This window comes from Enhydra lutris, unplaced genomic scaffold (assembly GCF_002288905.1).
Source record: "Enhydra lutris kenyoni isolate GAN:26980312 unplaced genomic scaffold, ASM228890v2 scaffoldscaffold15, whole genome shotgun sequence".
Classification (NCBI taxonomy): Eukaryota; Metazoa; Chordata; class Mammalia; order Carnivora; family Mustelidae; genus Enhydra; species Enhydra lutris.
In genome coordinates this window covers 14,799,032-14,819,338 of record NW_019154099.1, presented here as the reverse complement: position 1 = coordinate 14,819,338, position 20,307 = coordinate 14,799,032, and the positions used below count along the sequence as shown (strand labels likewise).

The 20,307-nt window shown below is 39.1% G+C and overlaps 1 protein-coding gene across 3 annotated transcripts in view; it reads right to left on the bottom strand.

The window, feature by feature from the left end:
- Window positions 1-16,825, bottom strand: part of LOC111146992 (protocadherin 17) — a 93,661-nt gene extending 76,836 nt beyond the window's left edge. For all 3 annotated transcript variants that reach the window (XR_002640578.1, XM_022502815.1, XM_022502816.1), the window contains exon 1: window positions 13,612-16,825. Coding sequence is in view for 2 of the 3 variants with exons in the window: in XM_022502815.1 (XP_022358523.1) it covers window positions 13,612-16,185 (2,574 nt within the window). In the remaining variant the exon portion in view is untranslated. The remainder of the gene's footprint in view (window positions 1-13,611) is intronic.
- Between the last annotated feature and the right edge of the window lie 3,482 nt (window positions 16,826-20,307).

Sequence of the window (20,307 nt, the reverse complement as noted above, 5' to 3'; positions counted from 1 at the left end):
CAGATGGGTGCAATGAAACCTAATGATTGAATTTTAAATGCTTTCATGCACCTTTTATCTGTTTCCCAACATGTTGATTCTACCTTAATGCTCTAACAAGATAATAGGTTTATTACAATTAACCAACTGAAATGATATCTCCATTTTCCAATTATTTATATCATATTACCTGGGGATATTGAATCAGCGCTCCTTTCCTTTCCCACCCTTAGTGCCTTTCCATCACCATCCTACACTTAACACCAAACAAAACCCAAACTCTAATATCATTAAATAACAGATGTGTCCTGGGAGATTTGACATATCTAGTTAAATGATGAGTGCTTAAAATGAAGCCCAACTTTACTGAGGCTCACTGAGAAACTTGTTAGTTCGAAGGTATTTGTTGAATAAGTTTAACTATAAATTTCCTTTCCTTATATTATAAACTGATACATTAGTCTATTTCTCTGACCTGCATAGGCTTAATATATAAGGAGGGTTTATCAAGTAGTTAAAAAAAACAGTATGCTCTAGGAGCGCTGGGCTGGCTCAGTTAGTAGAGTGTTAGACTCTTGATTTCAGGGTCATGAGTTCAAGGCCCAAACTGGGCATAGAGTTTACTTAAAATAAATAAATAAATGTTTTATTTACAGGAATGGCAGATGGAGGATTTTATCTCTACCATATCTCAGTAGAGCACATTCTTGTCCCAAGAACAAAAGTAAGGAATTATGAAAATGTTTATTTCATTGCTTTTATATAAAAGAAATTAATATATTATCTCTTAAAGTCTAGATGAAATAAAATCCAAAAAGCTTTTTATTTTAACTAATAAACAAAAGTTTCTCATGTATTAAATGCATTTTAATAATGCTAAAGATAATATTATTTAATCCAACCCTTCTCAAATTCAACTCACCCCTCTATAGCTCCACTATAGGAATCAACTATAGGCATCTGAGGTCTGAATGTACATATATATAGTTAAATATGTTAAATAGCTTAAGATGATAAACAACACCATGGACTCATCTATATCTATATCTATCTCTATCTATCTATCTATCTATATCTACCTATATATATATATCTGCATTCTTTAAAAACATTTACATTAGATGTAAATGTACAACGTTCTTAAGGTATCCCTGTAAAAATATATTTTCTGAATGGATATCACAGAAAAGAGACCAGATGAAAAGAATAAGAAGAAAACAAGTAGAACAAGTCAGCATAAGACACAAATAATAATTCCCTTCCTTTTGCTTCAAACTATGTATTTTGATAATTTTTAAATATCTAAACAGCTTTTTGAAATTTCTAAACAAATAATACATTTTCAGATTCTATGGTTTTACGTGAAGACTAATAGAAATGCACAAAACCTGGTATATTTGTAGGACATTCCCAGTTTTTCCAACATTGTTTAGAAGTCACACTTCCAATAGATTTCTAAGCTGTATCCTTTTAAAAGAAAGCATGTATGATAGGTCAAGGAAAGCACATTCAGAGAAATAAGTAAAATTCAGACAGATTATGGACGATTATAGGCCCAGTTTCTGATCTACTGAGAGGGTATCTGCTCCCAGTACTCAGGCTTTTCTTAGTGACAGGAAAGCAAGACCCATCTGGAGACAGCAGCACCCATTGCTGCTATGCCTTCTTTCCCCAAAATGCCAAGTATTCCATAGTAAATTTATGGATGGGCTCAAACTATAATGTTTGGATAAATGTGGGTATAAATGTCCCCTCTGAGAACTTGCCATTTATTGGTTTATCTTATATAATATTTAACATTATAATCTTTCAGAAAGCCTTTCTCTTATTTTTGAATGTTAACTGACAATGAATCCTAAACTTAAATTTGCATTTCAATGCTCCTTCCTATTATTTTTTCTTTCACTTTGTATCTCAACTGTCTGGCAGTGGAGATAATGAAATTTTTAATATGGTTTGAAAGTTCATTCTGCTTGAAAACTTTATCAAACCTCCTTATTGTTTGATATGGATTTTGCAGTTAAAGTTTAAAATTCAGATAAATAGTAATTAAGTCCTAGAACAGCTTAAAGGTAGTAAATTATTTCAATTAAGAGCTTTTTAAATTATTCTGTTATTTATTAACTGAATTGATTATGGACTGAACAACCCTGCAGGTTGTAGATGTGTTTTAAATAACAATACTGAAATGGGCAACACACTGCTTATGTAAATGCTTAGCTTATGTTTCCTCAATATGTGCATAACATACCACCTACCATGAAATAAATGAAATAAATTCTGAAATTTTGAGAAAAATTTTGTAGGTTGGATTATTATTATTATACACATTGATAATTGCCCTTAGTGACATCCTTTTCCCATTATCAGATGGTGAATTGTTGATACGAAAGTGATTAAATCATAAAATTATATATTATCAAATACAAATAAAAATAATCCCATAATTACTATTTATGGTTTATCTGTAATTTCATTTCATTAAAAAAGTCCCATAGATAAAATAATCACATTTTTTGGTAATAATTTACTAGAACTGAACTGTATGATTCTTAAAACCTTAACAAAGAGACATAACGTTTGAATTGTATGGTTTTAATACTTTATAAAGCATATTAAGGAATAGGACAAAAGACAAATACTCTTACCAACACCATTTGCTCTTAATATACTGTGTGTATATATAATATACACATGCACACACATATATACATACGTGTATATATACATATACATGTGTACATATATATATAAACGAATTCACTGAAAGCTTGATACTTATAATTGTGAACTTTGATCACTTTTTTCCCGTGAATTTGTAATAGTATCAACAGAATTGTATAAGAATTTTCATTGTAGTTATTAAGAAGGTAACAATTATAAATAAAAATTATCAAAACATGCCACCTTCAAATAAACTGTTTACCAGCATGTTTATATATAAATAATATCTTAGACTTTAACCTCTGTAATTTCTAGGTTTGAATCTAAACTCCAGCTCATATCCGATCGGTGATCATAGGATTACAAAGAATCCATATTTTTAGGTCCTTACTATGTATTAGAAAACATGCTAGGTTCTCCCAACTACAGTGACAAACAAGATGGATATGGTCTCTGTCTTCCAATATTCAGCTATTTAAGTTGCTAATTGACAAATTAGCTTTGCCGATAGTTATAACATTAATCCAGAGTTTTAAAACTGTTGAGATTTAATAATATTCATTATTTTGTGTGTAGATCAATTAGTTCTTTAAGGGAACAAAGTCTATGTACCACAACCAAAGAAAGAATGAATGGAAATGGGTGTTAAATCTCCTGTCATCCAGTCTCAATATCTTTATTATGGCTTTTTAAAATTCCTATGCATTAAGTAGCTTTAGGATCAAGCATAGAAGAAAAAATACTTGCACTGACTTCTGCTGATTAAATATTATTTTATAGTTCAAAAGACTGCACTTTTCTTTTTACTTCCAGTCTGTCCTGCTTTCTTCGACACTGCCAAGTGGTCCTACTACCATGTACTTCAAACTTAACCAGGCAACAGAGGAGTGTGATGGAAAATATTATCTACCCCTTTGCTAAAACGTTACATGTCAACTTTCGCCTAAGGCAAAATTTAATGGCTGACTTGTGGATCTTCATTTCTAGAGATTTATTGTGGAAACACTGACATAACCTTTAACCAGAGCAAACAGAGCCACTCTAATAAGCAGGCGACACCAAACCTAAAAATGTACGAGGAACAGAAAGATCCTGGCAGGAATTAATCTGCCATTTTCACACATCTGCCCGAGGGAGGTATTGTAATTGGAAAAATTTACTCTAAGACTGCTGAGACTCATAGTAATTATGTTTCTTTTTTTTTTTTTAATAGAAATAGCCACAGGTGGTAACAAATTGGGTTTTGAGATGGGGAACTGGGCATGCATTCTAACCCAAATTACTATGTAATTGTCTTGATTATAAAAAAAAATGCAGAAAGTCTATTGCTCAAAATCAGAAAAAAGAAATTCTCAAATGTATTCCTTGTCTTTTAGTTTTTAGTTTCTCTCCACTTAGGCATATAGCTTCATTTGTTGGTATTGGCCCATCTGATATCAGGGCCACACCGTAGAATAGGCTTTTGCCAATAACCCTTAGAAATTGCTCTGAGTGGGATTTGTGTAGGATAATTCACTTATTTCTTGCCTTACTATCATCTAGAGATAAATAGTAGCTTCCCTAGAAGGTCAGGATCTGGAAATGTAGCTAATAATTACTATTATCCATGTATCTGCCAATGCTAAAAGTGCAAAGTTATAAACTTTTTATTTCAATCTATGTGTTGTGTTAAAACGTTTGTTATTTTTCACACACTCACACACACACACACACACACACACACACTTTCAATAACCCTTTATCTTTCTCTACAATTAGATTCATGCATTAGCATCAACATATTATCATTGTTTTTTATTTTTATTTTTATTTTTTTTAAGATTTTATTTATTTATTTGACAGAGAGAAATCACAAGTAGGCAGAGAGGCAAGCAGAGAGAAAGGAGGAAGCAGGCTCCCCGCCAAGCAGAGAGCCCGATACGGGGCTCAATCCCAGGACCCTGGGATCATGACCCGAGCCGAAGGCAGAGGCTTTAACCCACTGAGCCACCCAGGTGCCCCAATCATTGTTTTTTAAAACTGCAAACGTATTCCGGGCATACCATGCCAAGTAAGATTCCAATTGTCAAGTGTGACTCCAAACTTTCTTAAGCAGGAAATTTGGATTTAATCAACCAAGATTAAAATTAGACATTAGGCACTGGCTTAAAACAAAACAAAACAAAACAAAATTCATTAATGTAACAGGAGGTCACACAAAGCTTAAAATAATAATAAAAATAAATCATTCAAGTGTCTTGCCTTGAAATTACATGAGGATAAGTTTGTATGTAGTCTTTAATTCCATCTTAATGATAATAATAATAAAGATAAATGATTTCTCTTTTATTTTTCTTGACTTATAACTCCCCTTATTTACATTCTTAATGTAGTAAGTTGAATTGGGATGAACTATTTTGAAATAGATGCAAAACTGCAAAAACAAAATAGAAAGCAAGACTTTTGTGTTCCAAGAAGACACCACAATAAATTCACCAATATTTAGAAAATATTCCATTTTTTGCTGAGAGAACCATGGAAATCAAAGCAAGTTATTTTTAAGGTTGTTTGGAAAGTTTTTATGACACATCTTTATACAAAGATATGTCATTAAGCAATTATCAGGTCTGAGATAGAAAATAACCCCTTTTGGAACTAACTCTCTTTATCCCCTCCCCAATACTAAATGGTAATATTTTTTCCTTAGTAATTTTTGCTGAGACTTTAAGTACATTTTATCTCAAATATTCTAATTTCTTACTGTCATATCATCTACTGAAATGGAGATATTGGCAAAAAAGCACATATTGTCCACTGTACACTCTGGTAAGAAAATGCTTCTCATGGTAATCATAGGTGAATTTCTTTTATAGATATCAGTTCTGCATATAGGAATTGCTCTGGTGAAATAGCAAAAAATCTATTGAATATTCAGTCATAAAACAATCTCAGTTTACTCTGATAAATTATGCTGTGTGAAAAATAAACAGTTTCAAGCAAAGTCATTTATACTAGGGTCTGTGAATTGAAAAGAAAAGAAATATATCTTGAAGGTAAAAACTATCATTTTAGGTTTCAAAACTGATAAAAGTGTTCATCCTGCAAATAAATATTGAGGAATTTGTCTAAGACACAGATAGTATAAAATTAGGCAATAGAAATAAGAAAGCTATTTAAGCCACTGTGGTCATTTCTGCCTATAATAAAATACCTGTTGCATTGTCACTTTATAAAAGTAAGTTATTGGAATTTAGGAAATATGTGTATATTTCAACTTGAGTTTTATTGAATTGCATGGCATGAAAATCCTAGGTGTAATTGTAATCCAATCACTGTTCAGAGGGTTTATTAATGATTCAGGGAGAAATACTGTAAGAGGTATATCAATTGCTGACTTATGCCTAAATTACATTTTTTAAAAGTTACCACCAAAAGAAACTGAAGAAAACATCTCTAAAGAACCATACTTGTTAGAAAGAAATTATTTAGTCACCTTGTAAGTTAAATATGTTATTTAAAAAAATATATATGCCACTAAAAAAACAATGAAATTTTTCTGAATATAAAGTCATTAACTACATAATGTATTAATATAATTTACAAACATGTAACCAGTGTCTCTTAAAAACAATATGTATCTACAAAAACAATTATAAAGGTATAGCTTCGAAAACTTGAAATAGAGTTTTAATGTTCTCACTTTCAAATTCTACAAAGGCTGCTTTAAGCTGATAAAGAAAGTAAACAAGAATTGTCCTTTATGTGGTTCTTTTAATATGTTCCACTAATTAAAAATCAATCAAAAACATAAGTTTAAAAAATAATAAATATTGTTCGGACAGGGTGCATTCCAGAGCCAGAAAAGCTTACATGATTATATTGAATCTGTACCTTGCCCATTTTGCTTCCAATATAGATATGGTTCTTGAATATATTATTGAGTAGAAATATAAAGAAAATAACATGTCTCTAAATATTTCAAAATGACTAAAACAAAATGCATTTCTAATACCATTAAATTATTTTAATATATTCCATTCCTCTAATCAAACCAAAGTCTATTTATGTAGATTAGTTACATCTAAAGTCTCATTTATCCAACCTGTATTTATCCTTTGATCACAAAGCTTGTTAACTTAAATGGTCTTTTATTGTTATGATTCATTTTCCCATAATTATGCTGTTTAACTGCCTTATTTTTTGAATAAATATATGCAAACGCGCCAATCATATTCAGCACAGTTATGCTAGATGCTCAATGAACTGTAAGAGCCATTTCACTACAATAAAACTGCCTGGAATAGATCCAGGGCCAGGCCTAGAAATACCAGTAATCAGAATGTCACTAAGACCAGAACGGATAGAAGTGTGTCACATGTATATCAATAGATTTTCTCAAACACTGTCTGAAACCAATTTTACAGTCTATCACTGGAAGAACTTTGTGCATACAAGGGAAAGATGCCACCCACACAGCCACAATTTTGCATCTGTATTTTTGTCTTTTTTTTTTTTTTCTTTTTTGGCTTTACCTTAAAAATATTGAGTTTCTACAGTTGCAAGGAAGCACAAGCAAACTTCTGCTTAGTCACAGCTGGGAATGTTGATGTCATTAAGGACTTCTTTATTATAGATAATTTATTTCAGGAGACCAGAGGATAGCAATATATCACTGTCAAAGCTGGTGGTGAAGGCTATGACTAACCGTAAAATACTGTGTGCCACTGAAGGAAACTCTTGTCACGTCTCCTTTGCTAACATAGGTCGACAATAGATTAGTGTAGGCCTGATGAACTTTAAAAGTGTATTGTAGGTGGGTGGCAGAAGTCACAGTATCTTCAAATTGATGGGCAAAATGAACTTCATGCCATTCTCTAACAAATATACAGTCATTGGTTAAAGGAATTCAGTACAGGAAAAAAAAAAAAAAAAAACCTTCCCTAATGACTTTACTAAAATATGACTTTAAGATAATGCCCTGTGGGATTTATTAAACAGAAGTATCACTGAGGGGAATACATTCTGGAGCAATGACTAATATCATAATTAGCAGGTGCATTTGTAAGAATTTACCCACTATTGAGTATATTGCAAGGCTTCTCAGCATAAGGGAGTTAAGTTTTACTTCCTAACCTGGCATGAGCACGGTTCTAGCGGCCTCATCTTTCCTCTGAGGTTGTTTTGTCACCAGGATCAAGATGTATATTCTCACAATATCTCCAACCATCCCACCATCCTTCCAAAAGAATCAGAAACTTGCATGAAAATTTTTTTCTCTTCATCTACATAAACTCCAGCCAATTGTCCACTGAAGGCCAGTCGTTGCTCAACTTCTTCTCTGCTCTAGAATGACTGGCTCTACTTCAAGGAATTTGAAAATGTGTGAAGTTTGAAAACAGCGCAATCATCAAGTTTTACCATATTTTCAGAGAAAAAAAGGAAGGTGTGACTTCATCTTTGAAAAGAGGAGAGCTGCCTTGGAACTAAACAAGTATAAAATGGGCTAATATCTGTGCTTGAGTATTTATATACATGATATGGGAAATATAAAGAGATAGATACACGAATACACATACTTTAACTTTGCCAAGAAGTTTTATGATTCACATTTTCATAAATATATGCAGAGCCAACTTTCACTGCAATAAGTACATATAATCCTTTAATAATTTTAACAAAGTATTTTCTTAATTTATAACTTTTATTTTTATAGATATATTTCTATTACATTGTATTACATAAGCAGCACTGACAGTAAAAACTTTGAAGCCTGATAGTGGTAATGAAACATTAGAAAATATAAATATTATATTTGTAAATAGTATTAAATACTTATCTGTAGATTTTTAAGTTTTTTTTAAATTTTAAAATATGTGCATTTCTTAATACTTTAATGAGGTATTTGAGATTATTTTAAGGGAACCAATTTATTTTAACCTCGTATATAAATCTATATGCACTGTAAAAAAGTGAATAATATATAACTTCAACTTCATTAAGAAAAGTTTCTGGAAATTATGTTTGTTTGTTTGTTTTAAATTTTTTGAATGTGTTTTGAACAATATGTCACAGGTGATTGATAATGTTTTAGAACATGGAAATTTTTTTCTTGACTAAAAAATATGTTCAAGCAATTAAGATTGGAATTTTAGGACATGCTTTTCTATGATGTGATAGTTTTCATGATCACATACAGCCTTAAATAAAATGAAGATGCCGAGATTAAAATTCCAAAATCCTCCATGTAGACTTGGATATGATAATATTTATTGAAATTATAAAATTCACTCCTAGAACTTATGTAAAATTATAAACTCACTCATATGCTCAGAAAATTTTTTTAAATTATCCTACTCTTACATTTTTAAAAGATTGATGAATTATCATCTTGGTGAAAGGATGATGAAATATTTTACCTGGCTGGTATTTTGGAAATTTTGTTGAAAACTAAAAACTAATGGATGTAGAGGTTATTACCTCTGAGTAGGTATATCAACTAATCGTAAAAATAAGGTTCTCAAGTTTGTAATTCATATAATTAAAAAATATATACTTTTGTGTTTTCATTTATTGCAAAATAAACAAATGCATCCAAATTCACATTGGAGCTGAGATTTTCATAGGTGCACACAAAACTAAGAATAAAAGTAACAATGTATTAAAAATGATGATAATAATTTGAATTTTAAACTCTTCTTCAAAGACACTCAAAACACCTTGAGGCTGATTATCTTTTAATTCAGCTTTATTGTATCTTATTTATACTATTTTTAATATATTATAAAAGAGAAAAAATGTGCTATGATTATGTACTCATGTTAAAGCAGAAATTAAACCTTCCATCTTTTAAAAATTAAAAAAAAGACAAGTGGAGAAGACACTCTTGGAGGCCTGCTATAGGAGATATCCCCTTCCTTAGTTAGCCCATCATTCCCCTTATAAGTAGAGATGTATATAGTGTTTATGAAAATGAGAGCATGTAACTAATCAAAATGTGCTCTCTTAGAACAACATGGCAGAAAATTAACCTCAAAATTATATATGAAGAAAGAAAATGTTCACACATTTTATGTTTGTTACTGAAATCCTAACATGCTAGAATATGAAGTTTTAAAGTTCACGATCTTGGGAGCTCATCAGAGTCCCTATCGTCAAGAATCTCTTGTGTTAGAGATGTGGGACTAAAGACAGACAATGGATAATGTTACTAGTTAAGATATACTTTTTCTTTCACCTTTTCATTCTAAAATACTGAGTTTATTTTCTATGCTATGCTACTTTAGTCCTCTATGCTGCAATCTCATTTTTATATATTTGGATTGACTGTATTTACCATGCATTTAATTCCTTTTTATTGAAAAGGCCATGCACATATATCAAAAGGATTTTCTCTTCCTAGTATAAAAAGTCTAAAGTCAATTCTAATGTGAATCTTTTGAAATTGAACTATAAAACACCACATGAGAATGTGTTCTTTTTTTTAAATTTATTTTAGTAGATCTTATTCTGCTGGCTCAATATATTTTCTTCTATGAGTTCATATTAAAATGACTTGCAGTAATGCTACAAAAAAATCTGAAAACACAGATGTTCAAACAAAACTGGCAATTCTCCCAACAGTGAAGAAGTCTCCAGCCTCTTCTCAGCCAGGCCTTCGTTGAAAACACCTGTTGAGAAGTTACTCCGAGACTGAACAAATAATTCTTGATAAGCCTTGATATGCAGTAACTCATGACAATTAGTAATGATCTCTACTTGATTTTAGATTCTCATGTTAACAGACGAAATAATTCACATGAAAATTATTCCCATGAAAAGTGCTGTTATAAACTTGTATAATTATCTATTTCCCTTACCTACCACAAAATCTGTGATCCTACTTTTCAATTTCAATGTTATAGCTTTAAAATGAATAAAATGTTTAATTATAACAATGTATTATGACTCACATTATTGAAGATATTTTAATCACTAGTCTATTATTTAAACACATCACAGACTGACTTTACGTCATCTGAGAAACTTGAAGAAACCCTGAAATAAAATCTCTTCTCACAAACCACTATTTCTACATACTGATTACATGTGTAACCAGCTTACATGATTGTTCTGCATTCACTTAATAAAAATACTCTTATGCTCAAGAAACTAGATCTTAACCTTAAAATTTAGACCCTGTGACTCACACAATATCATTTGATACTTTAAGAAAAATCTTAATTTAAGCTGCAATATGAGTTTTCTACATCCTGAAATTCTTAAATTTCATACCAGTGTATATCAAAACAATGACGAAATACGTTTCACTCCATCAATAGAAATACACTGTGCACCTTCTAAACAGCACAAACATGCTGGAAAATAAAGCTAAAGCAGACTTAGTAGGTGCTAGTCCAAGTGCACTCCATGGATTAAAATACTACTTTCAGAAGTACAAGTGAGATTAGTAGTGTGTTTCCTTAGCAGGCTGTGTTAAATATACACATTAATAAATGCACTTCAAAACAAGGTTATGGATACCTGGGCACTTGAATTTAAGCATGTCACTTGAGCACAAAGTGCTTGCAGCACGCTAGTTTAAAGAAAAAGAGGGAAGGAGGGTCACTATAGTTAATTTACTCTGTTCTCAACAGTGGGTACTGAGAAGAACGTGATATATATTTAAGAGAAAATTAACATATTAGGAATTTACAAAGCATTCTTTATAAGACTGCAAAAACCCAGTGAGGGGGTGGGGAAGAAGAGGAAGAGGAGTGCCTGTTTTGACAGTTTAAATTGAGGATATTTCTAGAGCAGGAACAATATGCAACATTGAGTCACCTTGGAAAAATTTCAAGAACTTAAAACTGAAAGTTTTTCTGTGTTTTTATGGCATGGATTAAGATTCTAGAAGAAAGGGAATGACAAGGAAGTTTGTCTTGTTTTCTTTTAAAATTTTCTGTCTCTTTCCCTGCACGTGTAAGATTCGCTTTGGCTTAGGTTTTACTGCTGAGAGGAATCATCATCATCATCATCATTATCATCATCATCACCATCATCACCAACACCATCATCCGTTCCTTAAGCAATGAAGAGCTTAAAGAACAGCATGGTGTAAATACAATATAGGCACCCCTGTCCCTTGAAACCTTCTGGATACTTCCATTCAAATTTGTTCCTCACTAATCTGACCGAGGAACCAGGCTTGCTGACATTCTACTGTACCTACTTCATTTTTACTGGAACCTAAATAAGAATTCAACTGAAAGCACTTGAAATGGAAGATTAAACATTAACTCTGTGATATGTCTGTAACTGTCAATGGTGAAAATAGAAAATAGGTATTTAACATATGTATATATATAAAATGACTGCAAAAGATCTATAAATACATACTTCAACATACCTCCCTAAAGAGATTATCATAAATTCCAGTACGCAGTCACAGAAAGACTTTCATAGAGACCACAATATTTTTCAAGGGATATATTTCTTGCTCAATCTTTTATAGACAACAAAAAAAATCATGATTACTGGTATACAGTAGACACCATTAAAAGTGGGATTTAATATTACAATCGATACTTAAGTATTCAGTAGCATCAAGTAGAAGACTCTGTTTTACAAGGACATTATATTATTATAAGAAAATACATTTTACTAACTTTTTAGCATTTTCTATCCTTATGTTAGAAAGGATAAGGTTATGAAATTTTACTATTCATTTTAATAATAAAAACATTACTGAGTCAAGTGTCATTAAAAGGTATTTGCTTTTCAAAGCATAAAATTATGAACCAATTATCTTCATTTGCCCCAAACTAATCTTCCTCCCAAAGTGTCACTTTTAGTTAAACTCAATTTTGAATTTCAAGTAGTGCTCATCCAGAGTAATTTGTAGCAACATGCATTTATAATAAGCAAGAATTAAGTTTTTCTGTGACACAACTTAATAGTGGATAAAAGAAGCTAGGGAGTGACTAGACAAAGTACAGTCACCAGCTATTGTTAGAATCTATGTCCATGATGGGTCAGTCATCTAGGATTTTTTTTTGAAAATATATCAATAACTTTGCATTATACTATCTAAAATATATTAAATACCACGTAGAGATACTGAAAATACACAGTACACAAACTAAATGCATCCTGAAATTCTTTTTGGTGCATCAAGTGCCTTTACTGCCAACTTTGCCTCCTGTTTTCAACCATATAAAGTGAGTCTGTGACCTTCTGGTGCACTCTTTTCTTTCCTCAATGACTCTAAGAAACAGATCAGGACAAAATAAATATAAACTTTTCATAGACAGGTAATGGTCATTATCCAGAGCCTACATTCATTCAAACTTTTGAAAGAGCTTCAGAGCATAATTCACATATTAGAAGTTTAAACTATGCTAAGACCTCATGATGCAGTTTCTGCTGTAAAGAATAAATCAGATTCAAATTCTTTAAAACGCTTTTTAAAATATAAAACTTACTTTTCTGGTGGAGAACAGAAAACTTAGCTCAGATTCAGGGTCTGGAATTCTGACTAGTTGCTATTTTTGTTCTTGAAAAAGTTAACTTCTGAGTATTTAAGTATACATTTCTTTCCTTTTTGGCATCAGATTTTTTAAACAGAATCAAAAAGCAAATTTAACTAAAATGTTTTCTTTCCTACTCTGGGAATCTTTTGTTATGGAGAGAAATGTAGACCCATGAATAAAACTAAAGTAAAATAAACTCTAAATAGTGAACACTGCTAACATTTTAAGCCTACAAAAATAAACTTTAAAATACAACAAAAGTAAGACATTCACACCTTTTAGATTTTAGACTATTTACATGGGAGGGGTTATGTATAGAATATGTTGTACACGTGGTGGCAAAAGTGTAAACCATTTTCACTTAAAAATGTTTCCCTCTCACTGCTGCTGGCAGTGTGGCTTTGTCCTGCTCCAAAGGTTTCAGGACAGCTCCAAAAACCAGCAATAAAGTCAAGTCCCAGTTAGGCTAAAAGTCTCTTACCTGAATTATGGACATCCGAGTGGCAGGGGTCTCGCTCGCATTAGTCCCTTGTCCGGTGAAGCTCGTGTGGCAGCCCGCGTGCCCCTGAGGAACAGTCAGGTTGTTGGAGGCCGGTTTGAGATACATCACCTCCGACCGGGGCGAGCTAAGGGGCAGGCGGGTCTGGTAGTCGAAGTACATAGGGGAGGTGGCCAGGGAGGGGCTGCTCACCACATTCATGACGTTCATGGCGTTCCTCTCTTCCACCTCGCTCTGCACCAGCATAATATCGTTTTTGTTGATCTTTTTCTTCTTGCCCTTGCCCCCGCCCAGCTGCGGATGGCTGTACTCGGCGATGCGGCAGTTGTAAGTGCGAATCTCCTTGTTCTCGCGCTTGCACTTGACGGCAATGGTGATCATTGCCGCTAGGAGAATGATGGAGATAGTGCTTAGAGTCACGATGAGCGGCAGCGACATGTCCCAGTGGTGCTGCTCGCCGTTTACCCGGGGAACGCCTTCGGGCAAGGAGCCGCTCACCGAGCGGATGATGAGCTTGGCCACCGCCGACAGGGTGGGCTTCCCGTGGTCAGTCACCTTCACTACCAGCTCCACCACTGGCGTCACGTCCTCCCAGAAGGGGTGCAGCGTGCGGATCTCGCCGCTGGAGGGATCGATTTCAAACAGGTGGTCGTCGTTTCCGTCTACGATCTCGTAGGTGAGGCGCCCACTCTCGCCGAAGTCACTGTCTAGGGCGCGTACAGTGCTCACCAGGTAGCCCAGGCCAGCGTTGCGCGGGACTTGCAGCTCGGCCGTGTCGTTCTGCAGCGTGGGCAGCACGATCACCGGCGCGTTGTCATTCACGTCTAGCACTGTCACCCTCACAGTCGCGTTGCTCTCCAAGTGCGCGGGCGCCCCCGAGTCCTTAGCAAGCACCTTGAACTCGAAAGCCTTGGTCTGCTCGTAGTTAAAGGAGCGCAGGGCGTAGATGGCCCCATTGGTGGGATTCACAGACACATAGGTGTAGATGGACACGTCGCCGATGTGCGAGGGCAGGATGGAGTAGGACACTGTGCCGTTTTGGCCCAGGTCGGGATCCTGGGCAAGCACGGAGCCCAGATACTCTCCTGGGATGTTGTTTTCGTGCACCTGCAGCACATAGAGTCCCTTGGTGAAACGAGGAGGGTTGTCGTTCTCGTCCAGAATCTTGACAGCGAACGACTTGGTGGAGTTGAGAGGAGGCAAGCCCCCGTCCCGAGCCACGATTGTCACGTTGTACTCGTCCTGGGTCTCGCGGTCCAGCGGGCGGTCAGTCACCACCGTGTAGAAGTTGTCATAGTTCTCCTCAAGCTTGAAGGGCACAGAACCTCCGGGCCCGCCCAGGCCGCCGCCGCCGCCGGTCCCCCCTCCGCCCAGCACCCTGCACTGCAGCTGCCCGTTCTTGCCCGAGTCCCGGTCAGTGACCCGCACTAGGGCTATGACGGTGCCGGGCGGGGCGGCCTCGCTCAGCGCCCCCTGGCGCACGGAGACGAAACCGATGGACGGCGCGTTGTCGTTGCGGTCGATGAGCTTGACAGTGACCTTGCAGTGGGCCGGGATGGGGTTGGGCCCCAAGTCTCGGGCCTGTACGTCGATCTCCAGCATCCCATTCTCCTCATAGTCCAGGTTGCCCTTGACACGAATCAGGCCGGTCTTGGGGTCGATGGAGAAGAGCTCCCTTACGCGGTCAGGCACATAGCTGCTGAAGGAATAGAGTACTTCACCATTGGGACCCTCGTCGGCGTCGGTGGCGTTCAGATCAATGACCACGGTGCCCAGTGGGGCATTCTCTGGCAGCTCCACCAGGTAGGAGGGCGCCTCGAAGACCGGGCTGTTGTCGTTAGAGTCTATCACCTTCACGTTGATTTGCACAGTGGCGGATCGCGGCGGATCGCCGCCGTCTAGGGCGGTCAGTACAAGCGTGTGGTGGTTCTGCTGCTCGCGGTCCAGCGCCTTCTGGATTACCAGCTCTGGGAACTTGGTGCCGTCGCCGCGGGACTTGACGTCCAGCGCGAAGAGCCCGTGGTCGTCGCGCGTCAGCAGATAGGTGCGGAGCCCATTCTCGCCGGCGTCCGGGTCATGTGCACTGGTGAGAGGGAAGCGGGTGCCAGGCGCTGCGTTCTCCGAGATGTCCATCTCAATCTGGTCCGAGGGGAAGGAGGGGGCATTGTCGTTGATGTCCTGGATCTCCACCTTGATCATGCAGATTTCCTTGTCGTTGGCGAACACCTCGAGGGACAGCTGGCACTTGGCGTTGTGGCGGCACAGGGACTCACGGTCGATGCGCTGCTTGGTGTAGAGGAGCCCGCTGTCCGCGTCCACGTCCAGCAGGTGCGGCGCTGAGTTCTCCAGCACCCGGTAGCTACCCGACTTGCTTCGCCCGCCGCCGCCACCGCCACCGCGCTCTGCGGGCGGAAGCCCCGGCTGCAGTCGAGCATCCTTGCCGATGTTGCCGATCACCGTGCCGGCCCCTTGTTCCTCCGGCACCGAGTAGTTGAGGTTTTTGAGCGTCAGGGCAGGGGCCCATAGGAGGAAACAGCAACAGATGGAAAGGTACATCCCAGACCGGTGAGGTGGGGGCAGGAGCAGCCGGACTGGAGGGGCGAGCGAGTGGGAGCGCGCCAGCCTGGGGCTCGGGCGCAGCGTGCGCGCGCGACACGAGCCACAAGTCTGTGGGTCCTTCCTTCCCTCTGCTCCTGGGCTGCGGCACCCGGCGGTCTCCTTATTCAGCTCAAGTTCCCCGAACCTGTTGATCTACAGCATCCGCACTGGGCGAGAAGCGGCGGCGCAGCGAAGCTGCAGGGGCACGGAGCAAGGCGGCGGCTCCCTGCGGCTGGGGGCGAGCCCAGGGCTTTGTCTCTTCCGCCGGGACTAGGGGCGACTCAAAGTTGAGCGGTGAGGCCAGCGATAAGATGGAAATCGCGTCTAGAAGGGGTGGTGAAGAATCGGTAGATTTTCCTGGCTCCCGCTAGGGCGCTGCAAATCCACTCCCGCGGTAGCCACCGGAATACTCTTCACATCGGGTGGGGGAGGGAGCGGGGAGGTGTGTCTTGAGGCAGATGGGAAAGTGAAATCCTTACTTGTTTCCCGTCTCCTGTGATGAAATTGATGGGGACGAGGAGCAACGGAGAGAGAATCTGATATATTTTGAATCTTCGCCGGAGCCCGGTGAAATGTCTGCTGGCTTCGCGGGCTGTTCGGTTTTCAGGCAGTGTTTTGCTGCATTTAGAGATCTAATCTTGCATTGCTGGCTGAGGCAGAGGCGGCAGCGGACTGCATCTCCCAGCCAAGCGTATTTTTTTCCTCTCTCTCCTTTCCGAGCAGTCAAAGGGAGGGGAGGAAATGCAGCGCAAAGAACTAGTGTCCCGATATGTAGTTTCCTCCCTCCACCAGGCTCCTCCCTCTCTTCCTCGGAAAAGGCTCTCCCCCGAAGTCAGGAAAGCCACAGCCAGATCAGCGTTTGCGGCGTGAGTCTATGGGGGGGGGGGGGGGGCGTATGTAGCTCTCTCCGCCTCTGTTCGTAGAACACACACTCTGTGTGATTTCTCTATGCCAAGCCAGTAGCCGCCGCTACCATCCCATTCTCTCCGCGAGAGCAAGGACTTCTCTCGATGCAGTTTAATTCCAGTTTGCTTTTCTTCCCAGGCGAAAGGAAATCAACAGGCAACTCATGGTTGGATGTGCAGATTTGAAGGGGGGAGGGGGAGCCGAAATAAAAAGGAAGGGGGAGCCACCCTCCCAGTCCTCGCACACACACTCTCCCTGTCTCTCGCTAGAAGGGAAACAGTCTCTGCATTCACAGGGCTGGGCTGTCAAGTGCCTCTCTTTTCTTTCTATTCAGCATCTCCTTCCAATGGCCCTGCCTCCCAGTCCTCTTCATCTAGAAAGGAAAACCTTGGCGAGGAATAGAAGTGGTGAATATCTGAAGCGAATAAAGTGCGGGTTTTGTTTTTTTTTTCCCCGTCAATTTTTTTTTTTTTTTTTAATAGTAGGAGTGGGCTGGATGAAAGAAACACATCAAGGTTTGGCGTGATGCATTCTGCAGTCTCGCTCTCACACAGTCTCTCTGGGCGATTCGAGGAGGGCAGGGGTGAGGAGCTGCGGCCGCGGCGGTCCAGTCAGGGGCGCCCACCCCCCCCCCGAGAGCAACCTCCGAGGGGATGTTAGGCACAGGTCTGTCTACACATTATTTCGGGTTCTCGAGGCGCCTCGACATACGGGAATGACACATCCAGAAATGCAGGTGTTCCGATCTGCCCGATGAGTCAGAAGCAGTGGAACGAATCGAATTCACTCTCGCCTCATGGTCCTCCCTTCACAGACATTAGTTGCGGCTTCTTCCTAACGCGTTCTCTCTGACTCACTCTATAGAAAGAAAAGCCAGATTCATGTCTTGGAGGAAAAGAAAAAGCGAGAGAAAAGGGAGGGAGGGAAGGAGGAAGGTGTAGCTGAATCCAGCAGCACTTTTACTCTACCTCTTTCTGCCGGGGTCCGAGGGTCTGGAAAACAAGGCGTCTGTTTTGCTAGGTGTATTTATTTTTTTATTTATTTAAGAAAAAAAAAACACCTTTCCTTTTGACGAGGCGTGAGGAAACCCCAAATCTTTCAGAGTCTTGAAAAAAACAAAAGAAAAGGAAAAAAAAATGAGGATTCCAGTGACTGTTCACAGCTTAGCCCCGCATCATAGTTCATGATTTTCCTCTCAATGTTCTCTATTCACAAAGTCCAGCACCGGTGTGCATAGTTAATTGTGCAGTCCGTTGTGGAGGTTTTTTTTTTTTTTTTTTTTTTTTTCTCCTTTTCTGTCACGGGTGGTCGCTTTTAATCTGGTGCCTGTCAGAATCAGCTCATAGCCTGCGAAAGACGTGCGGATTTCAAAGCAAATAAATCCATCTCCGCAAGCAAAGCATCGGAGGAAATGAAAGGTGAAAATTCAACAGTTGGAGTAGCGTCTCCCCAGCCACCCTCCGCCGTTGCTGCATCCGCCGGGCTCACAGTCCCAGCTCTCTCCCCAGCGCCTCTTGCTGACTGACTCTATTCACCTCACGCCGCCGCTTAAACATTGATACTGATTCCCTGCCAGCCAATCCGCGTGAGGAACAAGGCCCTGCCTCCTCGGCCCACACCCAATAGGAGGCGGCAAAGAGACTGGCGGGGGCGGAGCCAGGAGCCTCAGCTCTTCAGAGTCATTGATTAGATCAGTTAGATGGGAGACCAGCTCCGCTACCGGAGGCCCGCTCTCCGCCTTGGCGGCGGCACCTACTCCCTCGTCGCCGGGTCTCCCGAGTCTTTAACTAATGGGAGAAGCTCCTCCACCGTTTTCCTCCAGACAAAGGAGAATTAAAAGGAAAAAAAAGTTTGATAGCGATTTATTATTTTTTTTTCTCCATGTACACAGGAACCTGAATCGCAGCGTGCTTGCAGAATAAGGTAGCTGCGGTCTTCCCGATGGGTTCTGTACACACACACACACACACACACACACACACACACAGGCACCAAACAAGAGAAGAGCAGATATTCTGGCTGCTTGTGGATATGTCTGAATGTGGTGCAGAGGGATGTGTGTGTGTGTGTGTGTGTGTGTGTGTACTCGCGCGAGTGGAGAGAGAGAGAGAGAGAGAGAGAGAGAGTGTGTGTGTGTGTGTGTGTGTGTGTGTGTGTGTTTCTGGGGGGATGTAATGTGTATTTCAGCGAGTGTGTGTGAATGCGAGGGCGCTCGCGCGCCCGCTTCAGCCGGAGCTGGTGCAAACATACCCGGAGCAACAGCAATCAATATGTAACTTTCTTTATCCTCGGAGAAAAATCAGCTGTCCCCAGGCACCCATGCAAGGAAAGTCACTTGATTATGAAAGTGTTTCAGAAGAAAAGCAGAAGCCCAGTGAAAGAGAGGCCGTGTCTCCCCAGGGGAAATCTCCTCTCCTTTAAGGAGAAAGGCTCACTGTCGATTCAATCTTTGTAGTTTGTTAAAGCTGAAATCTAGCTAAGTAATACTTAGGACTCTACCCTTCTCAGTCACCCTCAGCTCAGTCCAGATTTAAGGTAAAGCGGACACCCCACAAAGTATGTGCGCGCGTGCGCGCACGCGCGCGCGCACACACACACGTTTTCCGGTTTTGTTACTCGCTCTTGTTATTGAAGTTCTGTATGGCTATCTGAACCATTTTATCTCAACCAAATAAGTGTAGATAATCACATTTGCCAAAGCTCCTATGCATAAAAGCTGAGCGGAAAGTGAAAGGCAGATCAGTGGGACATCTGTTAAGATTCATGTTTTCTAAGTAACACCACCACCACCACTACTACTACCACCTTTCTCTCTCTCTCTCTCTCTCACACACACACACACATACCCAACACACACACACACACACACACACACACACACAGGCTCCTGCTTCATTTACATTGTCAACTTCAGTTTCTAATCTCAGAGATTCCTTTTTCCCAAACTATTATCACAAACATCCACGAGTGAAGACTGGTTTGTTCCCGATCCTGCGGTTCTAGGAAAGAGTTAAGAAGGAAAAAGAAAATTGAAGTATTGAAATAGAAAAGGTGAGTGTTTTGATTGCTAGAGTATTGATCACAATTCATAAATACTAAAGTTAAGTTGCCATTTATAAATTGTGAATGACTAACGTACAAGTCTCTAACATGAATCATTCAGGATTCAAAGAA